Genomic DNA, 24,640 nt, shown 5'->3' on the forward strand with positions numbered 1-24,640 from the left:
TTTTGTGGAATAGTGCTTGCCTTACACGAAGAAGGTTATGGATTCAATACCCAGTGACAAAAAGAAAAAAAAAAGAAAGAAAGAATGAAAGAAAACAAAATCCAGGGGAAAAGAATGTCAAATAAAAATGTAATTTTATATATATTTTAAGTAATTTTATTAATTTCCAAAGAGTTTACTACCACTTACATGATCCTTTTTAATTATCCATGCCTAGATAAAAGGCAGATCAAACACTGAAAAGAATAAATATACATATCAGCAATTCTTACTTTCATCTTGAATGTATGATTTCCAGTCAAACTCATATAAAGTCTCATTTACAAGTGTGCCATTGTTATTCACAGTTATGTTCTTCTCTATAGTATGCTCCTCCAGAGAAGCATTCGTGGGAGGCCACTGTACACATTTATTCCTCAGGTTGCCCATGAAGAGCTGCAGGCCTATCAGTGCAAACACACTGAGGCAGAACACAGTCAGGATCATGACATCTGAGAGCTTCTTCACCGACTGGATCAGGGCTCCCACGATGGTCTTCAGGCCTGAAAGAAGGAAGCCCATTATCATGAAGACTTAACACATCTAGAATAACAAAAGCTTCACACAACAATACTCTTGAAAATGCAGAGTGTGTTAAAGTCTGCAGTGGTAGAAAAGGGCGACACTTCATGGTAGGTGATAGCTTATGGAGATGAACAGCAGAAAAGTAATGATCCAAACAATGAAATTTAATCCACATTGCATTAAGATGAAAGAAAATAGCAGAAGTTTCATGGTCTTCAGGAAGTCTCCATTAAGGAAAGGGTCTTGATTTTTTTACTCCTTGCTCTTGAAACTTGGCCACATTTTCATTAGGGTCAGTTGTCCATTTTATAAACAAATGTCTTGAATAAATATGTTTAAATTTCAAGCAGGAAAGGTTTTGCTGGAAACTGGAGATGGCTTAGAGTATAATTTCACTTTAACATAAATCCTCCATTCAGATTCACACTATTCTTTTTATCATATTGCTTGTCTTTTGTTAGCAAAAAGAAGATTTTTATTGCTTACATATAGGCATCAGTGGTTATACTGGATAAGAAACTGAAAATTGACATATTCAAGAGGGAATAATTCCTCAGTAAAACTGATAAGACAAAAATATAACATATTTAAGGGCAAATCATACAGACTGTATATTATAGTGTCATGCAAGAAATTGTTTAGCTCCATGGCTGGAAAAAAAAAAAAACTTATATTCAGAAAAGGAGAATATTTTTCTGTGAAATGCCCTACTTGTAATTTTTGATTTTCTATAATGTTGAATGTGAAGCAAACAGGCAGACGCTGACAAACACAATGGGTACCCCCTGAGTGTTGAACCTTATTCTCACCTGGAATGACTGAGATCGTTTTCAATGCTCGGAGGACTCTGAATGTTCTCAACGCTGAGACATTGCCCAGGTCCACAAACTCTGTTACATATCTGCAGTAGGGGAGTTCACACACAGACACAGTAACAAGACACAAAGAAAGAGTTGTAGATACAAGGAGTCTACACTTCACCTTAATCACTCCTTACTTGCGATTACAAAAATAATTTTCAAAGTTCTCAAGATTCTTAAATTAAAATCACCTACACTTATGTTTACAAATTCTACTACAAACCTGTGGAATAAAACCAGAGTTACTCAAGACTTAAGCAGGATTCATGCTGCTTGTTTGGGTCTTTTATAAAGACCTTCAAGATGATTTTAAATAAATGACAAAATCATAGAATTTGGAGGGAAATGGATGGCATTAGAGCAGATTATATTAAGTGAAGCTAGCCAATCCTTAAAAAACAAATGCCAAATGACTGCTTTGATATAAGGGGAGTAACCAAGGACAGGGTAGGGACGAAGAGCTTGAGAAGAAGATTAACATTAAACAGGGATGAGAGGTGGGAGGGAAAGGGAGTGAGAAGGGAAATCGCATGGAAATGGAAGGTGATCCTCAGGGTTATACAAAATTACATATAAGAGGGAAGGAGGGGTAAGAGAAAAATAATACAAGTGGAAGAAATGATTTACAGTAGAGGGGGTAGAGAGAGAAAAGGTGAGGGGAGGGGTGGGGAGGGGAGGGGGGACAGTAGAGAATAGGATAGACAGCAGAATACATCAGTCACTAGAATGGCAATATGTAAATCAATGGAAATGTAACTGATGTGATACAGCAATCTGTATACGGGGTAAAAATGGGAGTTCATAACCCACTTGAATCAAACTGTGAAATATGATATATTAAGAACTATGTAATGTTTTGAACGACCAACAATAAAAAAAAGAAAAAAAAAGATGATTTTAAATAATAAATATTGTAAGTAGCAAATTAGACATTGGAGTCTATCACTGTAGTTTTATTTTCATAATTTAAGATCATTAACTAAATTTAAATTTTATAAGATATTCACCCCGTTGTCCTTTTGAAAGCTATGTAATCAGCATCTGTGTAAATTAGAATTAAATGCAAAGAAATAAACCTTGGCTGTGATTTCAGGATTTCATTTAGAAAAAGAGTGAAGTCCCAAAGTTAGGTATGAAAAGGCAGATTGCTTCATTGTCTTTATCTACAAGATAAGGTTTTTCTAGTGCAACGTTTAAACAAAAGTTAGGCAAATTAGTAATGATATTTTATGGGGCCCAATACTGCTCCTGCCATTATTGCTATTTCATTCTCAAGAAACAGAAGTATCAATATGCATTTTTTTTGCACTTTGGCTAGAGGGTGTGGTGAAGATTTGGATCATCTTGCTCAGAGATGAAAGTAAAACCAGACAGGCAGCATTTGGAGCTCTGAGTATATTGCTGTCCCTTCTCTTCCTCATCTGCACCATATTACACCTTCTATAGGTCAAGAGAATCAACTCCCAAAGGCAGGATGAGGGCATGGGGTTTGTTGGTTGGTCCACTGTTCTCCACATACCATGTCACTTATTGTGAATGGCTTTCCAATACTTGTTGGGTTCTCTTTCTAGGGAAGTTTATCACTAGAAAGTTTACCATTAGGGATGCAGGAATTGTTAACATTACTGAATATATATGGATAGGATATAAGGATAAGAAGGCTTGTGATGAGAGTAAAGGAAGAGATGAAGGAAGCAATAAAGAGAAAAGATAGAAAAGGAGTCAAAAGAGAAATAGAGGTAGAGAGAATATGTCTGTATATAAAGCCATAAATACCCATTTACTGATAAAATAATAATAATTTATTAATTCATATTATATCAAATGCCTTCTTTTAACTGGTTAGTTTAATTTTCAGAGTACTTGGACACTAGTATATATTTGCTTTTTATTATTTTATCAAACTAAGAAATAAAGGTATGGAGAGTATATAAAATTGATAAGATAAGTTTATGGAACCAGTAGAATTGTCTGTCCCTGTAATTATTTAAAGTCGTTTTGCAAAGACATATTATAAATATGCTTGTGCTTTTATATTTTGGGGGCATTGGTATGCATGTGGAAGAAAGGCAGATATGAAATTTGATGTGAAAATTTTATTTCCAACTATTGAAAAGCCTTCAAGCTATAGTGAAATACCACTTATACTTCTATGGTGCTAACTTAAGATCCAGAGCTTAAATGTATAAGTCATGCCAACATATTCTAAATACTAAATCAACTTTATTTTTTTTAAACTGTAGTACTAATGGAAAACCCAACTATATTCTCTTTGAAGTTTCAAAAAAGGCACTTACGCAAATGTAATAACAGTGAAATCAAGCCAGTTCCATGGATCTCGGAGGAAAGTAAAATCTTCTAAACAGAAGCCCCTTGCAATAATTTTTATAAGTGATTCAAAGGTATATATTCCTGTGAAAGTGTACCTAGAAACAAGCATCCAAAGAAGAACTGATAGAGTAATAAGTTTTCTTTCAGAGCATATTAACTTCTTATACCTCTGTCAGTGGAACAGATGAATACTAAAAACAAGAAAATATGCAGCTTGATTTTATTTTTGAAGAAATAAGACATAGTGGTAACTTTAAATTCAACTCCCTAACATATGAAGAGGTGTTTTAAAAGTGTCCTATGAGCAGTGTGAGAAATACATGCCATGTAAAATTCAAATCTAGCTACTGCCTGACATGTCCTAGTATTGATAAAAATGAATAGTCTCCTGAGAAGCAGCATGGTTTCATGATGGAGTAGCCAATCAATAATGTTGCAGTATAGAAGGATCTTCTCTTAGAAAACAAAACAATAATAAAAAAAAACCCCTCAACTTCCAGGATATTTTAAGAATAAGAAGACATTGATAAATCAGCAAGTCTAACATTTTCTCTTTCTTCAAGATAGGCTAACTTTCATGGAAAAAGACTTCATTAAAATCAAAGGATATAATTCTAGGGTTATATGAGGTGAAAATTTACTCTGGAAGAAAATTTGGTGATCATTCAAAAACTTGGATGTTTCCAATGTTTAAAATGTCTATTCAGAAACAGGAGTTTGAAGGTAGCAAAAGATCACAAAAACTAAATAATCAAAGACCTGTGGATTTTAAACTTGTTAGCTTCAATGCTTTAGGAATTCTTTTTATAAAAAGTTCACTATTTTCTCCAGACTCTCCATTTTCTTATTGGCTCCACCTTGGACCTATCCAGGAAGGGAAGATGCACTTGGAAACACCTCTGTATTGGTAAGAGAAGTGGCCCTGGAGTAACAAGGATTTCAATAGGGAGCGTGGGCAGGTACAGCAGCCAGGACTGGAGCAGCATGGATTGCACTTAGCCCACAGCTGGGCTTTCTGCCCTCGAGGGATATCCCAGAGAGAGACAGCAATTATATTAGTAATGCTGCCAGTTTTTTTTTTTTTAAATACTACCCTAACTTTCACCTCCATTAGTTTAGCTTTCAGTTCAACTAATTCAAATTTTAAAGTTGTACAATCGTGAAATTTTAGAAGGTTTTTTTTTTTTTTAAGTCAGTTTTTTGATGACCTTGCTTGAACTGATATTGGTCTGACATGGCTGACGGAATTGAAAACTCCTGAGGTTCATCATGGTCTCCTTATGGCATTTATAACTTGCTCTTAATTCTGAATCACTGTATTAATCCCTTAACTTCCAAATTTTCAATAACATAATAATATTCAAATTCTATTTTAAAGTTACCACAGTGGTATATTTGTTGCTCAATTTAAGTTTTTCTATATGTTCCATACGTGGGACAATGGGACAAAATGGGTATTATGGAATTGAACTGAACTCAAGATCCATCATATTGGACCTCTTCTGCAATTTCTTTCAACACATTTTCTCTGGACATGTTAATTCTACAGCAAAAAATGGTAAAATGTCCAAGAAAGATGGTCTTCTAGTGACCATCAGATATAGGCAAAAGAGAAAGATGAAATCTAATACCAGCAAGTCTTCTTGTTGCATAAATGTGCCTAAAACGGCTTTAATACAAGTGTTCTTCAATTTTATCTCAAAGATACATGAAGACATAGTTCCAAAATCTGAAATTTTGTATATGTGTGTGTGTGTATATATATATATATATATATATATATATGTGTGTGTGTGTGTGTGTGTATACATATAAATATAGAATTCGAACTTACTCTACATTCTTTGTCCAGTCTGGAGGGTTACTCATTGTCATAAACACACAGTTTGTCAAAATAGTGCACATAATTAGCATGCTGAATAATGTAGGTTATTGTTAAGGAACACACAAAACAAAATACAAATTTAACTAGTATATAAAGCTAACATCAAAAAACCCTGACTATATTTCAACCAGTACTCAGTGATAAATATATCATGGGAAAGTCATCTAATCTCTTTAAATTTTAGTTCCTTCCTTCCTTCCTTCCTTCCTTCCTTCCTTCCTTCCTTCCTACCAGGGATTGAACTCAGGTACACTCGACTACTGAACCACATCCCCAGCCCTATTTTGCATTTTATTTAGAGACAGAGTCTCACTGAATTGCTTTGCACCTCACTTTTTCTGAGGCTGCCTTTGAACTCACAATCCTCCTCTCTCAGCCTCCCAAGTTACTGGGATTACAGGTGTGTGCCATCGTGCCCAGCAAACTTCATTTCTTTATCTGTACAATGTGAGTAATAATATCACCTTCACAGAATAGCTGTTTATGTTAAATGAAATAATGCATAAGAAGACATTATTGTATTGGTATAAGGTGTTGGTTTTGCAAATATTATTGAACAAATATATTCACTTCTCAGAAAACTTTGGTGGGAAGGCTTTCTGTGCCTTGTGGAGTTGCATATTATTTGAACAGAGAGCATTAACTTGAACTAATTCTAATAGTTAATTGTTGAGGAAAAATACATGTCTGTAATATTGAAATTTCTTCAATACATGTCATCCAATATATTTCAACATGTGAAAACATTTTTTGGTCAAAGATAGCATGATACTAAGTATTGGATTTTTCAGTTTTGACCAAGTTTCTACAAGTGCACAGCATTGGATAAGATGAAAAGTGAATATTCCTGAAGGTCAAGATTTAATATGATGTGAATGTAATTAAAATTCAACAAGGCAAAGTGACCTCAAGTGAGTCACTTATCCTCTCTGTGCTACTGAACCTCTCTGTGTCTCCACTTACTTTGATAAAGTGTAACTGATAATGAAGAGATTTCATCATTCTGGTGGGCAAGTTAAGTGAGTTAATGTGTGTGAAATGCTTGGAGCAGTGCCTGTATATAAGGAAAGATGCTCTAAGTGCTAGCTAAAACAAATGAGGAAGGCCTAATGGAGTTGCAGCTGTGACAGGGACCTTAGAAAACAAGGAGTCTTATCACTACATTTAGAAATCAGAGAATTAAGGCCTATGCTCTAGAGAAATTAGATAACTTGGCCCAGGACTACAGAATGCAGGTTTTCTGTCTTCAGACACAATATTCTTTTCACTATAGTTTACTGCCCAAATGAAAAATTTCCATCAACTGAAAAAAAAAAAAAAAAGTTTACATCAAATGACCACATGATGGCAGTAGGAATACAAACTAAGACAGGAAATATAGAAGTGGAAAAACCCTGAACATGCAATTTTTAATTTCAAATATTTAAATTTTAATAATAGCATATTTATACCTCTTACAATCAGCTTAAAATAGAAGGGTATCTCAGTTGTGTTTTTTAGTTGTTGTTCTGTTTCACTGTTGTACTTTGTCTTGTTTCAGGTGCTGGAGCTCAAACTCAGAGCCTTACCTGTAATTGTTAGGCAAGCTCTCTGCCTCTGAGCTACACTACCTTCAACCCAACCTTTTAGATTTTAGAATCTTTTTATTAAAATCAGATAGAATGGGCTTATGATAATTATAATAGCATTTCTGTATTTGTTATTACCAGAACCACCAAATGAAACACAAAAAGGAATGGAGTTTTCATTGATAAATATCAACAGATGAATTTAGTTGCAGTGGATATTTTAAACCAGTAGGAATCACAAACCTAAACCTCCAAAGCATTTGGAAATATAATCTTAGTTTCTTTCATCAACTCCCAAAGTCTTTATTAAGCAATCAGTTTTATATGACTGAATCATAATTCAGTGGCTTAAATTTGGAATTCAGCCAATATTTCAGTACTTTCTTTACAAAAATTATCAGTGAAGTTCAAGAATTAATTAAGTATTGAACAAGGTCTTCTGATATTCTTCTATGGAAATATACCTACAGGTTTATTCTACAGAATATTAAATTGTTTTAGAATATAGCTATGGCTGACCCCGACTCTGGAAGTAGATTTCTTTATTATTATGTCATTATTCACTGAAAATTCTACACATCTTTCTATAAAGATGGTAAACATAAAGATAGATCTTTTGTGCTAGATTTGTAGGGCTCAATACATACAAGTGTTTTAGAAAGATAACAACCATACATACATATGTATACACATATGTAATGTTAAAGACTTTGCAAGTTCCCATGACATCTGTGCTTAATCAACTTTAAGAATAAGACTTTTCTAACAAAAGATGCAAATGAGAGTGATAAAAGCTGTAGAGTATGAGTAATTTAATTTTGTATTTAGCTATAAAGCATTTATAGATTATGTACAAAGAGTTAACATTAATCACTTGAAAAAGGATATGAATGCACCAAAATCTTAATAGCTATTTTCCTAAGAGGATTGAAGGGAGTTAAAATGTACAGGGCAGAGGTGGCACTGAACCGGAAGATGGCCTTCCCTTTATTCAATACTATAAAAGTCTGTAAGACAGGAACACAACACAAAAGTATAAAAGTGTAAACAATTTCAACTTTATTACCTGTTTTCTGTTATTTTCTATAAGGAATAATTCCAATGTTGCACAAGAAATCAGGATGATCATAATTTATGATACATACCATGAAGAGAAACTATTACTGGATCTCTTTACTAAAGAGGAAATTTGATGACATCACTTACCTTTTACCTAATACTTACCTGTAATTTTATTGTACATAGGAAATTTAGCCAAGATAATTTATTTATTTTCTTAATATTTTAAAAGTTTGATTTAAATGAAATTCTTAAATGGGTGAACATTTCACTTTCATTCTAAAAGTCTTTAAGACACTAAATTCCTTTTACAATGATTTCAGCTTTCCCAATTAAAATATCTTGAAAAATTAATCCTGAGGAATGCAAAATCATTCAATAGAGTTGATACTATTTTTGGAATAAAAATTTTGTTACCATCTTGCTTATAAAATAAACATTATCACTTTACTGGTAAATGAAAATAAAAGCAGTCACCCTCAAACACACTCTTGGATTAGATGGATGTGATCCAATAATTGATTTCTGGAGGCCAAGTTCCCTGGAGAGTGTCTGTTGACTGAGAGCGCTAAATTCTGTATTGGGATTTCTGAGTTAGTTGACACATTGAATTCTAATCCCAACTGACTTTATTGCATGTTATGATTTCTTTGCCCAGAAGAAAAGCTCAAAGTCCCCAAAGAACCCAGGATCCATGAATGTGAATGGAATTCCATTTCAAAACTAAAACTTATTTGATCACAATTGATAGTATGCAGAGAAAAAACTTTAAGAAGCAACATACAATAGTGTATAAAGGACTGTGACTCAGGGCTTTTAAAGGCACTTACTTATAGTCATAGCCAAAGGTAAGAGAAAGCTACTTTCTCTGTAAAGAACATATTATAGGAAGAGAATTTTAAGTTCGTTTATGTATGTATGTATGTATGTATGTATCTATCTATCTATCTATCTATCTAATAACCCAGAACCTCATTCAAGTACTAAGACATTGAGCTACCAGGTCAGCTTTTTTTTTTTAATGTAAATTCACCCACTCTCTAAAGCCTTGTTTTTAGCTTTAGGATGCATATCTGTATAGAGCCTTTAATGACATAGCACTGTATCTTCATATTTATTTTCTAATAAGAACCTTTGATAAGGTTTACATTTCTTTTCCAACTACCATTTACAAATAGAATAAGATTTTCAAATGAGTAATTACTCCAACATATTTATGGAATTCCTTTTGAAAATAGGACTTCCTAACTGGTTTTGGAAGAAATATCCCAAATCTTCCATGAAAGTATGGTCCCTCAACTAATGCTGGTCATTAAATTCAGCTGTGATAAGCTAAATACAAATATTTGAGAGTACAGCTTATTTAGAAACTTTTTAGACACTTCGATGAAACTTTGTCTATTGAATCTAATAATTTAAAAAAGGAGGAGGTTGTAGTTTGTATATCAGAGTTTAATATAGATTTTTTAAAAATTAATTTTACTGCATTTTATAGAAGAGACCTCCCTTTTGCAACAGTAGAGAATCTCCACTTGAAACCCAACCTAACTACACTTCCTTTATTCTTTGTAAAGAAGTAAGTTCAGAAAACAAAAGAAAATTTCACCACAGAAAGTGAATTTACGGGGGCTGGTGATATAACTCAGGTGGTAGAGTGCTTGCCTCACATGCACAAGGTCCTGGGTTTAATCCCTAGCACCACATACACAAAAAATGTGTATTTACAGTGTGTGTGTGTGTGTGTGTGTGTGTGTGTGTTCACCTGTGTGCAGCACTTAGTTTCTGTTTTCCTCTGATCCATTCAGTGCATTTGCCCCTAAATGACATTGTGAAATCACCATAAATCATGAACAGACTTGTGGGATGCAAATACCTGTGCCCTAGGGAATATGAACATTCAAAGCCACAGAAGAGCAAAACTGAGCTAATTCTGGACTGAAGGGTCCACCTTTCACACCAACTGCAAATCTCCTTTCCTCAAAAACACCCCAAATAAAATCTGATAGAAATAATGGGGTCTAGAGTAGGAGAACCAGTACAAATATGACACAGAATATATACGCTGAATCTAAGAATTTCCTCCTATCAGATAATATTATAAGATAACTTCGATTGATACAGTGGTACAAAGAGACAATGAAGAAGAAATTACAACCTCATAGGTGGCCCAAACCATGGACTGGAGGGTGAGGGTGCTCAAGGTGGTTCTGATTGCAGCTCATAGGGACTCCTGCTCCTTGACCACCCTCAGCCTAAACCAGGAGCATAGAAAATTCACCAAGAAAACAGAAATGAGGGAGAAGGCAGGGAAGCAAAAGGCAAAGGTGGAGAAGCCAAAGAATGGGTGGGAGAGAAAGAAAAGTTTGCCTTGAGCTCTAAAAAGTCAAAGAGGCAGGACTAAGAAACTTACCAGAGAAGTGCCTGAAAAGGAAGTGTGAAGGGTTGGAATTCAAAATGGTAAATGTAATGAAAGCACTGTACCCCTAATGCTGACAGCTAATTTTCACCCCAAAGTTCTTTGACAGATGAATTAATACTTAGACATAAAAGTTAAAGACCAATGGACATAATTATTAGTTGTTCAAGCCTTAGATGGAAACTTTTTACTGATTTGAGGATGTATTTTGTGTGTGTGTGTGTGTGTGTGTGTGTGTGTGTGTGTGTGTGTGTATATATATATATATATATTGCTCAAAATGTATAGGAGATTATTTTATAACCTGATATTCACACAACTTGTATGTGCATTGTGTAAATGTTTATAATTTGATTTTATAAATGGGCTAATGGTGTTCTACTACACAAAGTTTGTTCTGCTTTTATTTTTCACAAGATATACATATGGGCATGACATTTTTGCAAGAACCACCCAGGAGGGGGATGATAATGCCAACATTAACAATGTTCATAGGATATTTTTCTGTGAGAGCTCTGCTTTTCAAGTGTTGAAATGTATGTGTTTTTGTACAAACTTCATGTTTTCCACATTTTAGTGATCATGGGGTTATTTTCAGTAGACTCACAATAAAGCAAAACTTTATAGACTTGTATAGTAAATTGTATAGTATTTGTATGTATAGTAATTGTATGTAGAATTTCAAATGTTATCGTTTTATGTTAGTAAGTTCCATATGGAACTTCAAATTTACTATTTGTAACTGATTTGATGCTTATTCCCTTATCTTTCGGTATCCATCCTCTTTACATTTTCTTACACAGACAAGAAGTCAACCATTCAGTTTGTAGTGTTAAGAATTAACAAAAGGGGGGCTGGGGATGTGGCTCAAGTGGTAGTGCAATCGCCTGGCGTGCGCGGGGCACTGGGTTCCATCCTCAGCACCACATAAAAATAAAATAAAGATGTTGTGTCCATCGGAAAATAAATATTAAAAAATTCTCTCTCCCTAAAAAAAAAAAAACAAAACAAGAATTAACAAAAGGATCGTGTGTCCAAGGAAACTCAGACACATTTTTCTCCAAATAGTGGTACTGATGGTTTTGAAGGATGAGGAGAGTCAGAAAGAAACACTGTTGGCCTGGGGATATGGCTCAAGTGGTAACACGCTCTCCTGGCATGCGCGGGGTACTGGGTTCAATCCTCAGCACCACATAAAATAAAATAAAGATGTTGTGTCCACCAAAAACTGAAAAATAAATATTAAAAAATATTCTCTCTCTCCCTCTCTCTCTCAAAAAAATTAACACATTGCTAATTTAAAAAAAACACTGTTTATTTACAACAAATGAGTAACTCCAGAATCTTAAAACATATGGACACTTGCCTTCTGCATTTTATACATAGAAAAGAGCTCTAAGAGGGAAAAAGCCAAAGACTAGCCAAGATATCACCATACCTTAAACTATAAACAAATATTTTGTGACTTTAAGCAAATCAAGATTTTAAGAAATGTTTAATAGAGGATCAATTTTTTACTTTGGAAAAGAACATATTAGGTGACATAGTAATATCTTAGCATCCCTTAAATCTACTATGTGCATTTACACAATTCCTAAGGATAATTTGCTTTGCATTTAGTCACTTCAGTACAAAAGAACAGTTCAAAATTGATGGAGAAGAAAAGGTAGATATAGTAGCATCTAGTTTGAATTAGGTTTCTCCTTATACTCTGTGACTAATCTGAATGTTGACATTCCATTTACCAGCACCAACAGTGTGACTTTTAGTAAAATTCTGTCACATCATAACTATCTTAAAGTTTGTTCCTCAGTTCATCTATTATGGGGCTGAAACAAACATTTTAATTGCATTCTATAAAAGAACTATAAGAAATTCATGACACCATTTAACATATGAATAATTGTATGACTGAAACAAGTTTGAAACATGGCTTTGTGACTGAATTCCAAAGTAGATTTTGTATGGGAAAAGTCACTTGACAGATATCTTTGCAGGAATCAACATTCACACATTAGGGGTTATCCTAGCTTGTCACATTTTTTTTTAAATAAGTATAGTTGCTGAAATCAAATAACATTTATTGAATACCTATATGATACATTGCTACAAAGTAGCATGAACCTGATTTTAAGTTCAATGCTGATTTTAATATAAAAGACATATATGAACTGCTTAGCACAATGTTTGCACATTCCTGTGCTAACAACTAAAAAGAAAACAAAGTTATGCACATCGTGACTAAGAAGTTTATAAGCTAAAGAATGCTCAACTACCTTTACTAACAGAAGTAAATTAGAAAAATTAGTGGAGGTTTACTTAGATCAGCATTTTCCAAGAGAAATATAATGTGAAATACAAATCTGAGTTACAGATACCATTGTAAATTTTTTAAGTGCCACATGAAAATAAATTTGAACAATGCTTCCTTTAACCCACATATCCAAAATATTATCACTTGAGAATGAAACCAATATCAAAAATTATGAGTTACTTTACATCTTTTTTGTTGTTGTTCCAAATCTTCTAAATCTGCCATGGCTGTCTTCACGTGCTCAATAGTCACATGTGTGACCTGTATCGAACAGCATAGACCCAGACCTCAGCCATTCACCCTTCAGCTAGGTCAGATTCTCTTTACCAACCTTGCCAAGTTAAAAATATTTCTTGCTTTAAAGAAAACACAAGGAAGTGGTTATGTGGAAAAACTGATAAGTACTGCTGGTAATCAACACTATAATGATCTGTAAAATATAAGTAGGATTTATCTTATTAAGAAGGCAGACCCTGGAGTCAGATGTGAGGTTCAAAAGTTGGCTCTGTTGTCTGTTAGAGTGAGATTTTAGACTTTAGTTTTCTGGGTCTCAGTTACCTCATTTGAGAAATGATAATAAATGTACTTAGTTGACAGAGATGTTGTGATTCCAATTCAATTGGTCAAATTTTGATGCATAGTATCTTGTATCATTTTTAATTAAATAATGCAGATGATTCTGTAATAGCAGAGCTGTCAGTCTGTTTTTGTTAGGTAGTGATTTTTTTTAAAAAAAATCACTAGTACTTGACCAAATTATCAATGGTTATATTGTATACAAGTATTAAAATCTTTTCCCTCAATCTAATTATATGGTCAATAAGGAAATAATTATGTTACAATAGTTTAGCAGACATTACTTATAAAGCAATGCTTATTATGATCTGAAATCTTTTCCTGTATCTGGGTTTATAGATAGGGATTTGTTTATAATTTGTTGTCAAGATGAACATTGAATTTAATAATCCACTATTTTGCAGTTTCCTTTTCTAAAATATACCACTGCCTAAACCCAACTTTTTTCCTTATTTTAAAAAATGTGTTATTTTTAGTTATATATGATAGTAGAATATATTTTGACATATCATACATACATTGAGTAGAGCCTATGTTTTTAAAAATACATAACTAAGACATAAACTCTTTGTGTTTCATCTACACTTTATCAGTAAATTGCCAAATAACAGGAATGACTTCAAGTTTACTGCTTTAACTTAGAAGAAAGCCACAGGCAAAGGAAAAAAGTAACACAAAAAATGAGCATTATGATGAACAGTATTAAAATGTAGCAATATTATGATGCATTAAATTTATCCCTTGGCCTCAAAATAAAAAAAAAACCATTTTTAACATGTTTTTCTTTTCAGCTATATTCTGAAAATTTGAAAGTCATTTGCTTTGAGCTTTGAGTATATTTTCCAACAAGGGGGAAATATGTAATTTTTTTCCAGACCCCAAAGTCTATGTAATGTTTTCTTTTTCCTCCTCTGAGATGCTGGGGATTGAATACAGGCCCTTGTAAATGCTAGGCAAATTCTCTACCACTGAGCTACTATCTAGCCTTATGTGATACTTAATGAAGTATAATTCTGAATTAATGATACGTGGAAATTTATCTTGTAAAGAATGACACCTGAACATGGTAACATGGGATATAACATATAAAGTTGGGATATAACATATAAATTTCTCTTCTTGGCATAGTCCTATCAGTCAGGATAGGGAAATCTGGCTATAGCTCCTGCAGAGAGGTGGAATCCACCTTTCCCATCTGTATGCTTCTAGCTTGGGAACAGCATCTAGCAGATAGGGGCAAATGACAGGTATGTGGCAAGAAAAAAGATGCTTCAAAGTTCTGGGTATGAAGAACAGTATAGAAGAACAAGAGATGCCTGTTAGTTCAGATCTCTGGGGACATTTCTCATTCTAGACCAATACCATGGCATCAAGTTCCATTTCTTTCCCGAGAATTTTTAAATGGTTTACCTGCTGTCCATTTATTGTAACATTTGGATTGAGGCAAAGATTTCCCTCCTTCTCTGGCTTATTGGAGAATGGAAAAGTTTTCTTGCAGGTTCTTGATCTGTCTCTGACGTGAGCATTTTTACCATTTAATTTTTTTCTCTCCTATTTTCAATTTTCCCCTTTAAATTAGGGATAACTAGCCTCGAAAAAAACTTAAGACACTTGTTTGGCTGCAGCCAATTGTAATATATAGGATTCATCTAGTTATAAATGTACTCTCTAAGATATGGATTAAAAATTAAAATGTCCACAGAGTGTGGGTGGCAGTTGGTACTGTAGGTACTTGATAATTTTTGGCAAGTGAGTCATTGATGCCAGATCTGATATTTCAAAACAAATCCTAAATATGAATTATTTTGTGGGTGGTGTGTGTGTTGGTGTTTGTGTGTGTGTGTGTGTGTGTGTGTATGAGAGAGAGAGAGAGAGAGAGAGAGAGAGAGAGAGAGAGAGAGAGATCTCCTGATTTATAAATGTTGGAAAATAATTTAAATATTTTAACAATATTACATGAGTCTAACAAAACAGATCTGTGGGATTAATGTCTCACAGTTTTTCAAAATTTCTGCTATAAGCTCATATAGAGGAATAGAATTTGTACCCAGAGAAGAGAGTCCATAACATGGCTCATGTCTGTGCTTCAGCTGGGTGGAATAGAGTGTTGGGCTGTTGGAGACACAACCCTGCAGGTGCCTGGCTAGAACTTGTCAGCCAGGACTGTGGATGCCTTGACATCTGCCTCAGTGGAGCAATGGAGAGGACAAACATATATATGGTTGCTACCATATATAAAATGATAAAATCAGAAAGTGCAGTATTTTTTTCAGCTCTGAATCATTAGTACATACAATGAGTTTCATACACTATTAAATGCTCAGTTAGTCTCTCTTTTACTGGAAATTCTGAGTAAACTTGAGTTACATTTTGATTGTAAATTTGCTGTGTGAGTAAATTATGAGCAAATTTTAAATAATGAACAAATTATTCCTCCTCAATTTCCCCATATCAATGGGGAGGACTATAATAATACCTACCTTAGGGTTGTTCTGAGGATGAAATGACATAAAAAATGTCTATATCCTTAGTAAATTTTAAATTGTCAAATAAATATAAAAGTTAAAATATTAGTAGTGTGTCTCTGTATGTCCGATGTACACAGAGAGGAATGTTTCTATTTCTCAAAGCAACTCTAAGTTTCACACTGGAGTTTTCAGGTACAATATCTTTCCTTCCAAACTTCATATCTTAGAAAATGGTACTATCACCTTTCCCCAGTCTGGTACCTAAATATTATACCTCAGGGATCCAAGATGAAAGACTAGAGGGAGGCTGCATTCTGTGTCGCTCCGGGACCAGGGATTCAAGTAGTGGAATACTGTTCCTCTGCCCGTCATTAGAGGACCCCCAACAGGTGCTTCCATGCAGGAATCACAGCCACCATGTGCACACAGGACCTCAGACTTCAGTGTCAGCACAGGGACCACAACCATTAGCACCCGCGACAGAATCCTGGCCACTGCTCCCACACAGGACAGCTGGCCACTGCCCACCTGCAGGATCTTTGGCCACCACTCCCATGTGAACCTCCATCTATTAACATGGGGCTCCCTGAGTCACCTTCATCTTGGGACACTGCAACCACTACCCCAAAATCCCCTCCTGTGGTAGTGTGCATCTGGGGACACCACACAGGGTCTGGAGACAGCTTCCAGCCACAGAGCTGCATCTCTGAACACGTTGCCCAATGCCACCACCGGGCCCCACCCAACCCAACACCTCATCACTGAAAGCAGCCACTTCCAACTTGAAACACCTTTGTTGCCATCTTTAGTTGTGGCAACTCCTAGCTTGGGACACCTGCCAGGGCTTAGAGGCAATATCAAGGTACCCATGGTCCACAACTCCTCCCTCTTCCTGGCAGCTGCTAACACAGCACAGTGCTTGCAGCTACACTGCTGTCAGTAGCTCACCAAACCTGGTCCTGAACTGCTCAATACAAAACAACTCTTTGTGACAGGTGTGCAGCCTCCAGAGCATAGCCCACAAGACCTCCAGAGAGAAAGGTTCCTGATTGGGAAGTAGAAAAGAAGGGAGTGAGTGAGATCTAGTTTAGAGACTAAATTAGAGACCAGGAATTGTGAGGTCTATACATGATACAAGGAGATAAGACCAGGAACACACATCACACAATCAGATCCCAAAGGAGATCCTTGGGATGCATTCTCCCATAGGGGACCAGCAAGTGCTATACCCCATCTCCAGAAGCTCCACTCCTAAGACCAACCCTCCCACCCTAATAACCTTCACCAGCCTGAGGGTGAAAATACCAGCAAACAACAGACAATCCCACCTATTGCATGAGAAGGGAAGCAGGAAGGATACTGATCTCCAACAAAAAACAATCTTTGTATCTTCCTTTGAGATTTTTTTTCTTTCTCTTTTCACTCTCTCTCTCTTCTCCCGCCCTCACATCCCCAACATTTGTGAAACCAGGTACTTTTCATGAATTAGGCTATTGAGTTCTGGGATGTCTGAATAGTATATTGCAGTTGTGTTGTGTATTCTTTTATCTCCTATTTTTACATTTTTTATTTTACTAATATTTATGTTTATTTGTTTTTTGTACTTTCACTATTGTCTTCCCACTTACTTGTCTCCCCCAAATCACTTTCTCCCTCATCTCCTGCTACTAACCAGTTTCTTTAGATTCCTCTTTCACGCTTCCTAATATCTAATACCTCTATATCTTCACCTTCTACCTCCTTAACATCTCATCCTACAACTCACCCCTGGTTCTCTCTTTTTCTGCCATCAGAAATGGTTGACCCTTCTGCAAACCTACTGTTTATATTATAAATAATAATTAAACTCACCATTTCTGTCTATTGTGACAAAACCATAAATGTCTTAATAGCAGCTATTTGGTTTAAGGCTGTATATTGTTTGCATTGGGATCTGTTAATATTGTTCTCCCCCTTAAAAGAGAGGTATTGGAATCCTGCAGGGACACTATAAGCCAATAGGGTAAAAAACTATAAAACCTCAGATCTGCAGTGCTAAAATGGAAGACACAGGAATAACATGAAAAACAAGGGAAGAAAGTGCCCCTCCAAAACCAAGATATTACATTAATAGAATCCATGGCCAGAATAGCAGAAGAAATGACAGAGAAGGCATTCAGGATATATATAATCAAAATGTTCTGTGAATTAAAAGATGATATAAGAGATCAAATGCAGGCAGCAAAAGATCATTTTGATAAAGAGCTACATAAGCAAATACAGAAAGCATAAGATTACTTCAATAAGGAGATAGAGGTTCTGAAAAAAAGAAAAAAAAACAGAAATCCTTGAAATGAAAGAAACAATAAACCAAATTAAAAACTCAATAGAAAGTCCCACCAATAGATTAGATCAGTTGGAAGAGAGATTCTCAGACAATGAAGACAAAATATATAACCTTGAAAAGAATATTGACCACACAGTGAAGATGGTAAGAAACTATGAGCAGAACATTCAAGAATTATACAATAACATAAAAAGACCCAATTTAAGAATTATTGAAATAGAGGAAGGCATAGAGTTACAAACCAAAGGAATGAACCATCTATTTAATGAAATAATATCAAAAATTTTTCCAAACATGAAGAATAAATTGGAAAATCAAATACAATAGGCTAACAGGACACCAAACGTACAAAATCACAACAGATCCATACGAAGACATATTATAATGAAAGTGCCTACCATACAGAATAAGGAGAGAACATTAAAAGCCACAGAGAAAGGAATCAGATTACATATGGGGGAAACCAATTAGGATATCAGCAGATTTTTCAACCCAGACCCTGAAAGCTAGCAGATCCTGGAACAACCTATACCAAGCTCTGAAAGAAAATTGATGCCAACCAAGAATCCTATATCCAGCAAAATTAAGCTTTATATTTGATGATAAAATAAAAATCGTCCATGATAAACAAAAGTTAAAAGAATTTGCAACTAGAAAGCCTGCACTACAGAGCATCCTTGGCACAATATTCCATGAGGAGGAAATGAAAAATAATGAAAATCAGCAAAGGGAGGTATTACCCTAAAGAAAAACTAATCAAAGGAGAAACAATGTCAAGTTAAATACCAAAAACAAACAAAAATGACCGGGAATACAAATCATGTCTCAGTAATAACCCCAAATGTTAATGGCCTAAACTCACCAATCAAAAGACATAGATTGGCAGATTGGATTTAAAAATGGGCCCAAGGGCTGGGGTTGTGGCTCAGTGGTAGAGCGCTTGCCTCGAACACATGAGGCCCTTGGTTCGAACCTCAGCACCATGTAAAATAAATAAACAATAGAGGTCCATTGATAACTAAAATAAATAAATAAATAAGAAATCTTTTTAAAAAATAAAAAATAAATAAAATAAAAAAGGGCCCAACAATATGCTGCCTTCAAGAAACTCATAGGAAATGATATTCATAGACTGAAGGTGAAAGTTCGGGAAAAAACATACCACTCACATGGACTGTAGAAGCAAGCAGGGATTTCCATCCTCATATCAAATAAAGTAGACCAGGCCAAAGTTGATGAAAATGGATAAAGAAAGACATTTCATACTGCTTAAGGGAAACATAAATCAACAAGACATAACAATTATAAATATTCCCAAAACAATGGAGCATCTACGTTCATCAAACTCTTCCCAACTTCAAGAGTCAAATAGACCACAACACAATAATTTTGGGTGACTTAAACACATATCTTTCACCACTGGATAGATTTCCAAAGAAAACTATATAACTTAATAATACAATAAATAACTTGACTTAACAGACATGTGTAGAATATTTACCCATCAACAAGTGAATACACTTTCTTCTCAGCCACACATGGATCCTTCTCTAAAATAGACCATACGTTATGCCAAAAAGCAACTCTGAGCAAATATAAAAAAGTAGAGATATTACCCTGCCTTCTATCATATCATAATGGAATAAGATTAGAAATCAATGATAGAATAAAATACAGAAGATACTCCAACATCTGGAGACTAAATAATATGCTATTGAATGAATAATGAGTTGCAGAAGACATCAAGGAGGAGATTAAAAAATTCTTAGAGGTAAATGAGAACAATGATACAACATAATAAAATATCTGGGAAACTATGAAGGCTGTACTAAGAAGAAAGTTTATTGCATGGAATTCATTCTTTAAAAGAAGAAAAGGTCAACAGATAAATGACTTAACATTACGTTTCAAAGCCCTAGAAAAAGAAGAACAAATCAACCCTCAAAGCAGTAGAATACAGGAAATAATTAAAATCAGTGCTTAAATCAATTAAATTGAAACAAAAGAAACAACCGAAAAAACTGACAAAACAGAAAGTTGGTTCTTTGACAAAACAATAATTTGATAAACCCTTAGCCATGCTAATGAAAAGAAGAAGAGAGAATACTCAAATTACTACCATCTGTGATGAAAAAGGAAATATTATAATGCACACTACAGAAATATAGAAGATAATTAGTAATTATTTTGAAAGTTTATACTCCAATAAAAAAGAAAATATTGAAGGCATTGACAAATTTCTAGAGTCACATGATTTGTCCAAACTGAATCAGGATGATATGCACAAGTTAAACAGATCAATTTTAAGCAATGAAATAGAGGATGCCATCAGGATCCTACCAACCAAGAAAAGCTTAAGACAGATGGATACTCAGCTGAGTTCTACAAGACCTTCAAAGAAGAACTAATACCAATACTCCTCAAATTATTTCATAAAGTAGAAAAAGAGGGAACACTTCCAAACTCATTCTATGAGGCCAATATCATCACCCTGATTCCAAAACCAGGCAACGACATATTAATAAAAGAAAACTTTTGACCAATATCTCTAGTCAACATAGATGCAAAAATTCTCAATAAAATTCTGGCAAATCAAATGCAAAAGCATATCAAAAAGATAGTGCACCACAATCAAGTGAGGTTTATGCCAGGGATGCAAGGTTGGTTCAACATATGAAAATCAATAAACATAATTCACAAGAATCATATGATCATCTCAATAGATGCAGAAAAGGCATGTGAAAAAATACAACACCCGTACAAGTTCAAAATACTAGAAAAACTAGGGATAACAGGAACATATCTCCACATTGTAAAAACTATCAATGCTAAGCCCCAGGCCAACATCTTTCTAAATGGAGAAAATTTGAAAATATTCCCTCCAAGAACTGGAACAAGACAGGGATACTCTCTTTCACCGCTTCTGTTTAAAATAGTTTTTGAAACTCTAGCAAGAGAGATTAGACAGATGAAAGAATTAAGGGATATGGAAAAGAACTCAAACTATCACTAGTTGCTGATGACATGATTCTATACCTAGAGGATCCAAAAAAAATTCCACCAGAAAACTTCTAGAACTAATAAATGAATTCAGCAAAGCAGCAGGATACTAAATCAACACCCCAAAATCAAAGGCATTTCTGTACATCAGTGACAAATCCTCTGAAAGAGAAACTAGAAAAAGCACCCCATTTACAATAGCCTCAAAAAAAAATATTTGGGAATTGACTTAACAAAAGAGGCAAAATACCTCTAAAAGGAAAACTAAGAACACTAAAGAAAGAAATTAAAGAAGATATTAGAAGATAAAAAGTTTTCCTTTGTTCTTGGATAAGCAGAATTAATATTGTCAAGATGACCATACTATCAAAAGCACTATACAGATTCAATGCGATCCCAATCAAAATCCCAATGACATTCCTCATAGAAATAGAAAAAGCAGTCATGAAATTCATCTGGAAAAATAAGAGACCCAGATAAGCCAAGGCAATCCTTAGCGAGAAGAGTGAAGCAGGCGGCATCACTATACCAGACCATAAACTATACTACAGAGCAATAGTAACAAAAATGGAATGGTACTGACACCAAAATTGACTTGTAGACCAATGGTACAGAATGGAGGACACAGAGACAAACCTTCATAAATAAAGTCATCTCAAATTAGACAAAGGTGCCAAAAACATATATTGGAGGAGAAAAGACAGCCTTTTCAACTAATGGTGCTGGGAAAACTAGAAATCCAAATGCAGCAAAATGAAATTAAGCCCCTATCTCTCACCATGCAAAAAAACTCAAAGTGGATCAAGGACCTAGGAATTAAACCAGAGACCCTGTGCCTAATAGAAAAAAAATTAGGTCCAAATATTCGTCATGTTGGATTAGGCCCTGACTTCCTTAATAAGACTCCTATAGCCCTAGAAATAAAATTAAGAATCATTAAATGGGATGGATTCAAACTGAAAAGCTTCTTCTCAGCAAAAGAAACAATCAGAGAGATGAATAGAGAGCCTGCAGAATGAGAGCAATTTTTTACCACAGGCACATCAGAGACAGCACTAATCTCTAGGATATATAAAGAACTCAAAAATATTAACACCAAAAAACCCAATCAATAAATGGGACACGTAACTGAACAGACACTTCTCAGAAGATGATATATAATCAATCAACAAATATATAAAAAGATGTTCAACATCTCTAGCAATTAGAGAAATGTAAATCAAAACTACTCTAAGATTTCATCTCACCTCAGTGAGAATGGCAGCTATTAAGAATAAAAACAACAGTAAGTGTTGGTAAGGATATAGGGAAGAAGGCATACTACTAATACAGTGCTGGTGGAATTGCAAATTGGTGCAACCATTATAAAAAGCAGTATGGAGATTCCTTGGAAAATTTGGAATGGAACCACCCTTTGACCCAGCTATCCCACTACTCATTTATACCCAAGTGACTTAAAAACTGCATTCTACAATGACGCAGCTACAACAATGTCTATAGCAGCACAATTCACAATAGCTAAATTGTGGAACCAACATTGATGTCCTTCAACAGATAAATGGATAAAGGAAATGTGGTATATATACAGAATAGAATATTACTCAGCATTTAAAAAAATAAAATCATGGCATTTGAAGGTAAATGGAGTTGGAGAATATTATGCTAAATGAAGTAAGCCAATCCCCAAAAAACAAATGCCAAATGATTTCTCTGATATGTGGATGCTGATTCATAATGGGAGTGCGGGGTTGGGGCATGGGAGGAATGGAGGAACTCTAGATAGGGCAAAGGGGAGAAAAGGGAAAAAACGGGGTATGGCGTTAGGAAAGATGATGGAATGACACTGACATCATTACCCTAAGTATATGTATGAAGACATGAATGTTGTGACTTTGTGTACAACCAGAGACATGAAAAATTGTGCTCTATATGTGTACTATGAATTGAAATGCATTCTGCTGTCATGTATAGCATATTAGAATAAATATATAAATTTAAAAAAAATTATACCTTGTGTGTCTATCTAGCATTCTCTATTTCCATTGTCACAGTACTAGACCAAACCTCCATAAAGATTCCCAACTTATTTTCTTTTGTCAAATTGTTCATTCTGTTCTTCATAGAGAAGCTGCAGTGATTTTTTTAAAAAATTATATTTATACCTTTATTTTATTTATTTATTTTTATGTGGTGCTGAGGATCAAACCCAGCGCCTTGCATGCTAGGTAAGTACTCTTACTGCTAAGCCATAACCCCAGCCAAGCTACAGTGATTTTTTTTTTTAACAACATAATGTGGACCGTGTCACTCCAATACTCACAACATTCTAGAGAATTCATTTTCCTTTCAAGATACACTTCAAACACTTCAAGATCTACTAAAATGTGCCTTTATCTACCAGGCCACCGCCCTAACCTCATCTTACTCTCTGCTTATGTTTTATGCTTAGTCCTATTACATGACTTCTTATAAGTTATTCCCTTCCCCTGCAAGACTCATCTCTGTCATCCTTTTGGGTCTTCAGATCCAAAATCAAATGCTACTTCCTTTCAAAGTCACACAATTTAAGTTTCCTGACTGATTGTCTCTGAAAAAAGATGCTTAGTACCCTATTAGAATCTGGTGGGAAATGTAATCCTAATCACTTAGAAGCTGTTCCAGATCACCGAGTCACCAAGATTTTAGTTCTTACAAGGGAAGGGGATGCTCAAGCAGTGAAGTCAGGGTTTGAAAACACTGCCAGCCCAGGAGACATGACTTATGGTTTGCAAAGTGGCCTGAGTAGAAGGGCAGGATAGCAGTTGTAGGCGTATTAAGATTCTACCACCGACTTTTCTTTTCCACTGATCTCATTAGTGCTATAACCACAAACCCAAAGGGGCCCCAGGACTTCGTGGATCTGGTTTTAAACCTAGTCTCTTACTTATTATCTTTGGGTCAAAGGAAAACTACTTAACTCCAGTTTCATTAGTTTTAAATAAAGACAAGTGCTATGTTGGAAGGACAAATGGATTAAATAAGAATTTTAAATATCTTGATGCATAATATATAGAATACATAGGTTTTGTTATGACTTGTCTAGCATGACTTTTATTTTCTAATTGTCTCTATTCTTTTCAATTTAGGAAAAAAGTCTATGTTCATAGTCTACTTATGTAGGTCGAATGGAAATGACCCACTCCTTAGCAACCTGGGCCAAAAATACTCTCATATACTTGCCACAGTAATTGACTCAGAGAATACCAGGTAGCCTAATTAGAAGGAATTCTAGGA

The 24,640-nt window shown here is 34.8% G+C and overlaps 1 protein-coding gene across 1 annotated transcript in view; it reads right to left on the minus strand.

Moving 5' to 3' along the window:
* The window catches only part of SCN1A (sodium voltage-gated channel alpha subunit 1), a gene marked incomplete at both ends in the record, with an annotated part of 87,543 nt that overhangs the window by 57,741 nt on the left and 5,162 nt on the right, over nucleotides 1-24,640 (minus strand). Inside the window, 6 exon segments of the mRNA XM_081260628.1 lie at nucleotides 273-542; nucleotides 1,374-1,465; nucleotides 3,722-3,850; nucleotides 5,590-5,670; nucleotides 8,083-8,093; nucleotides 8,096-8,215. Of these exon segments, the coding sequence (XP_081116754.1) occupies nucleotides 273-542; nucleotides 1,374-1,465; nucleotides 3,722-3,850; nucleotides 5,590-5,670; nucleotides 8,083-8,093; nucleotides 8,096-8,215 (703 nt within the window).

This window comes from Spermophilus citellus, assembly GCF_964194105.1.
Source record: "Spermophilus citellus genome assembly, chromosome: 11".
Classification (NCBI taxonomy): domain Eukaryota; kingdom Metazoa; phylum Chordata; class Mammalia; order Rodentia; family Sciuridae; genus Spermophilus; species Spermophilus citellus.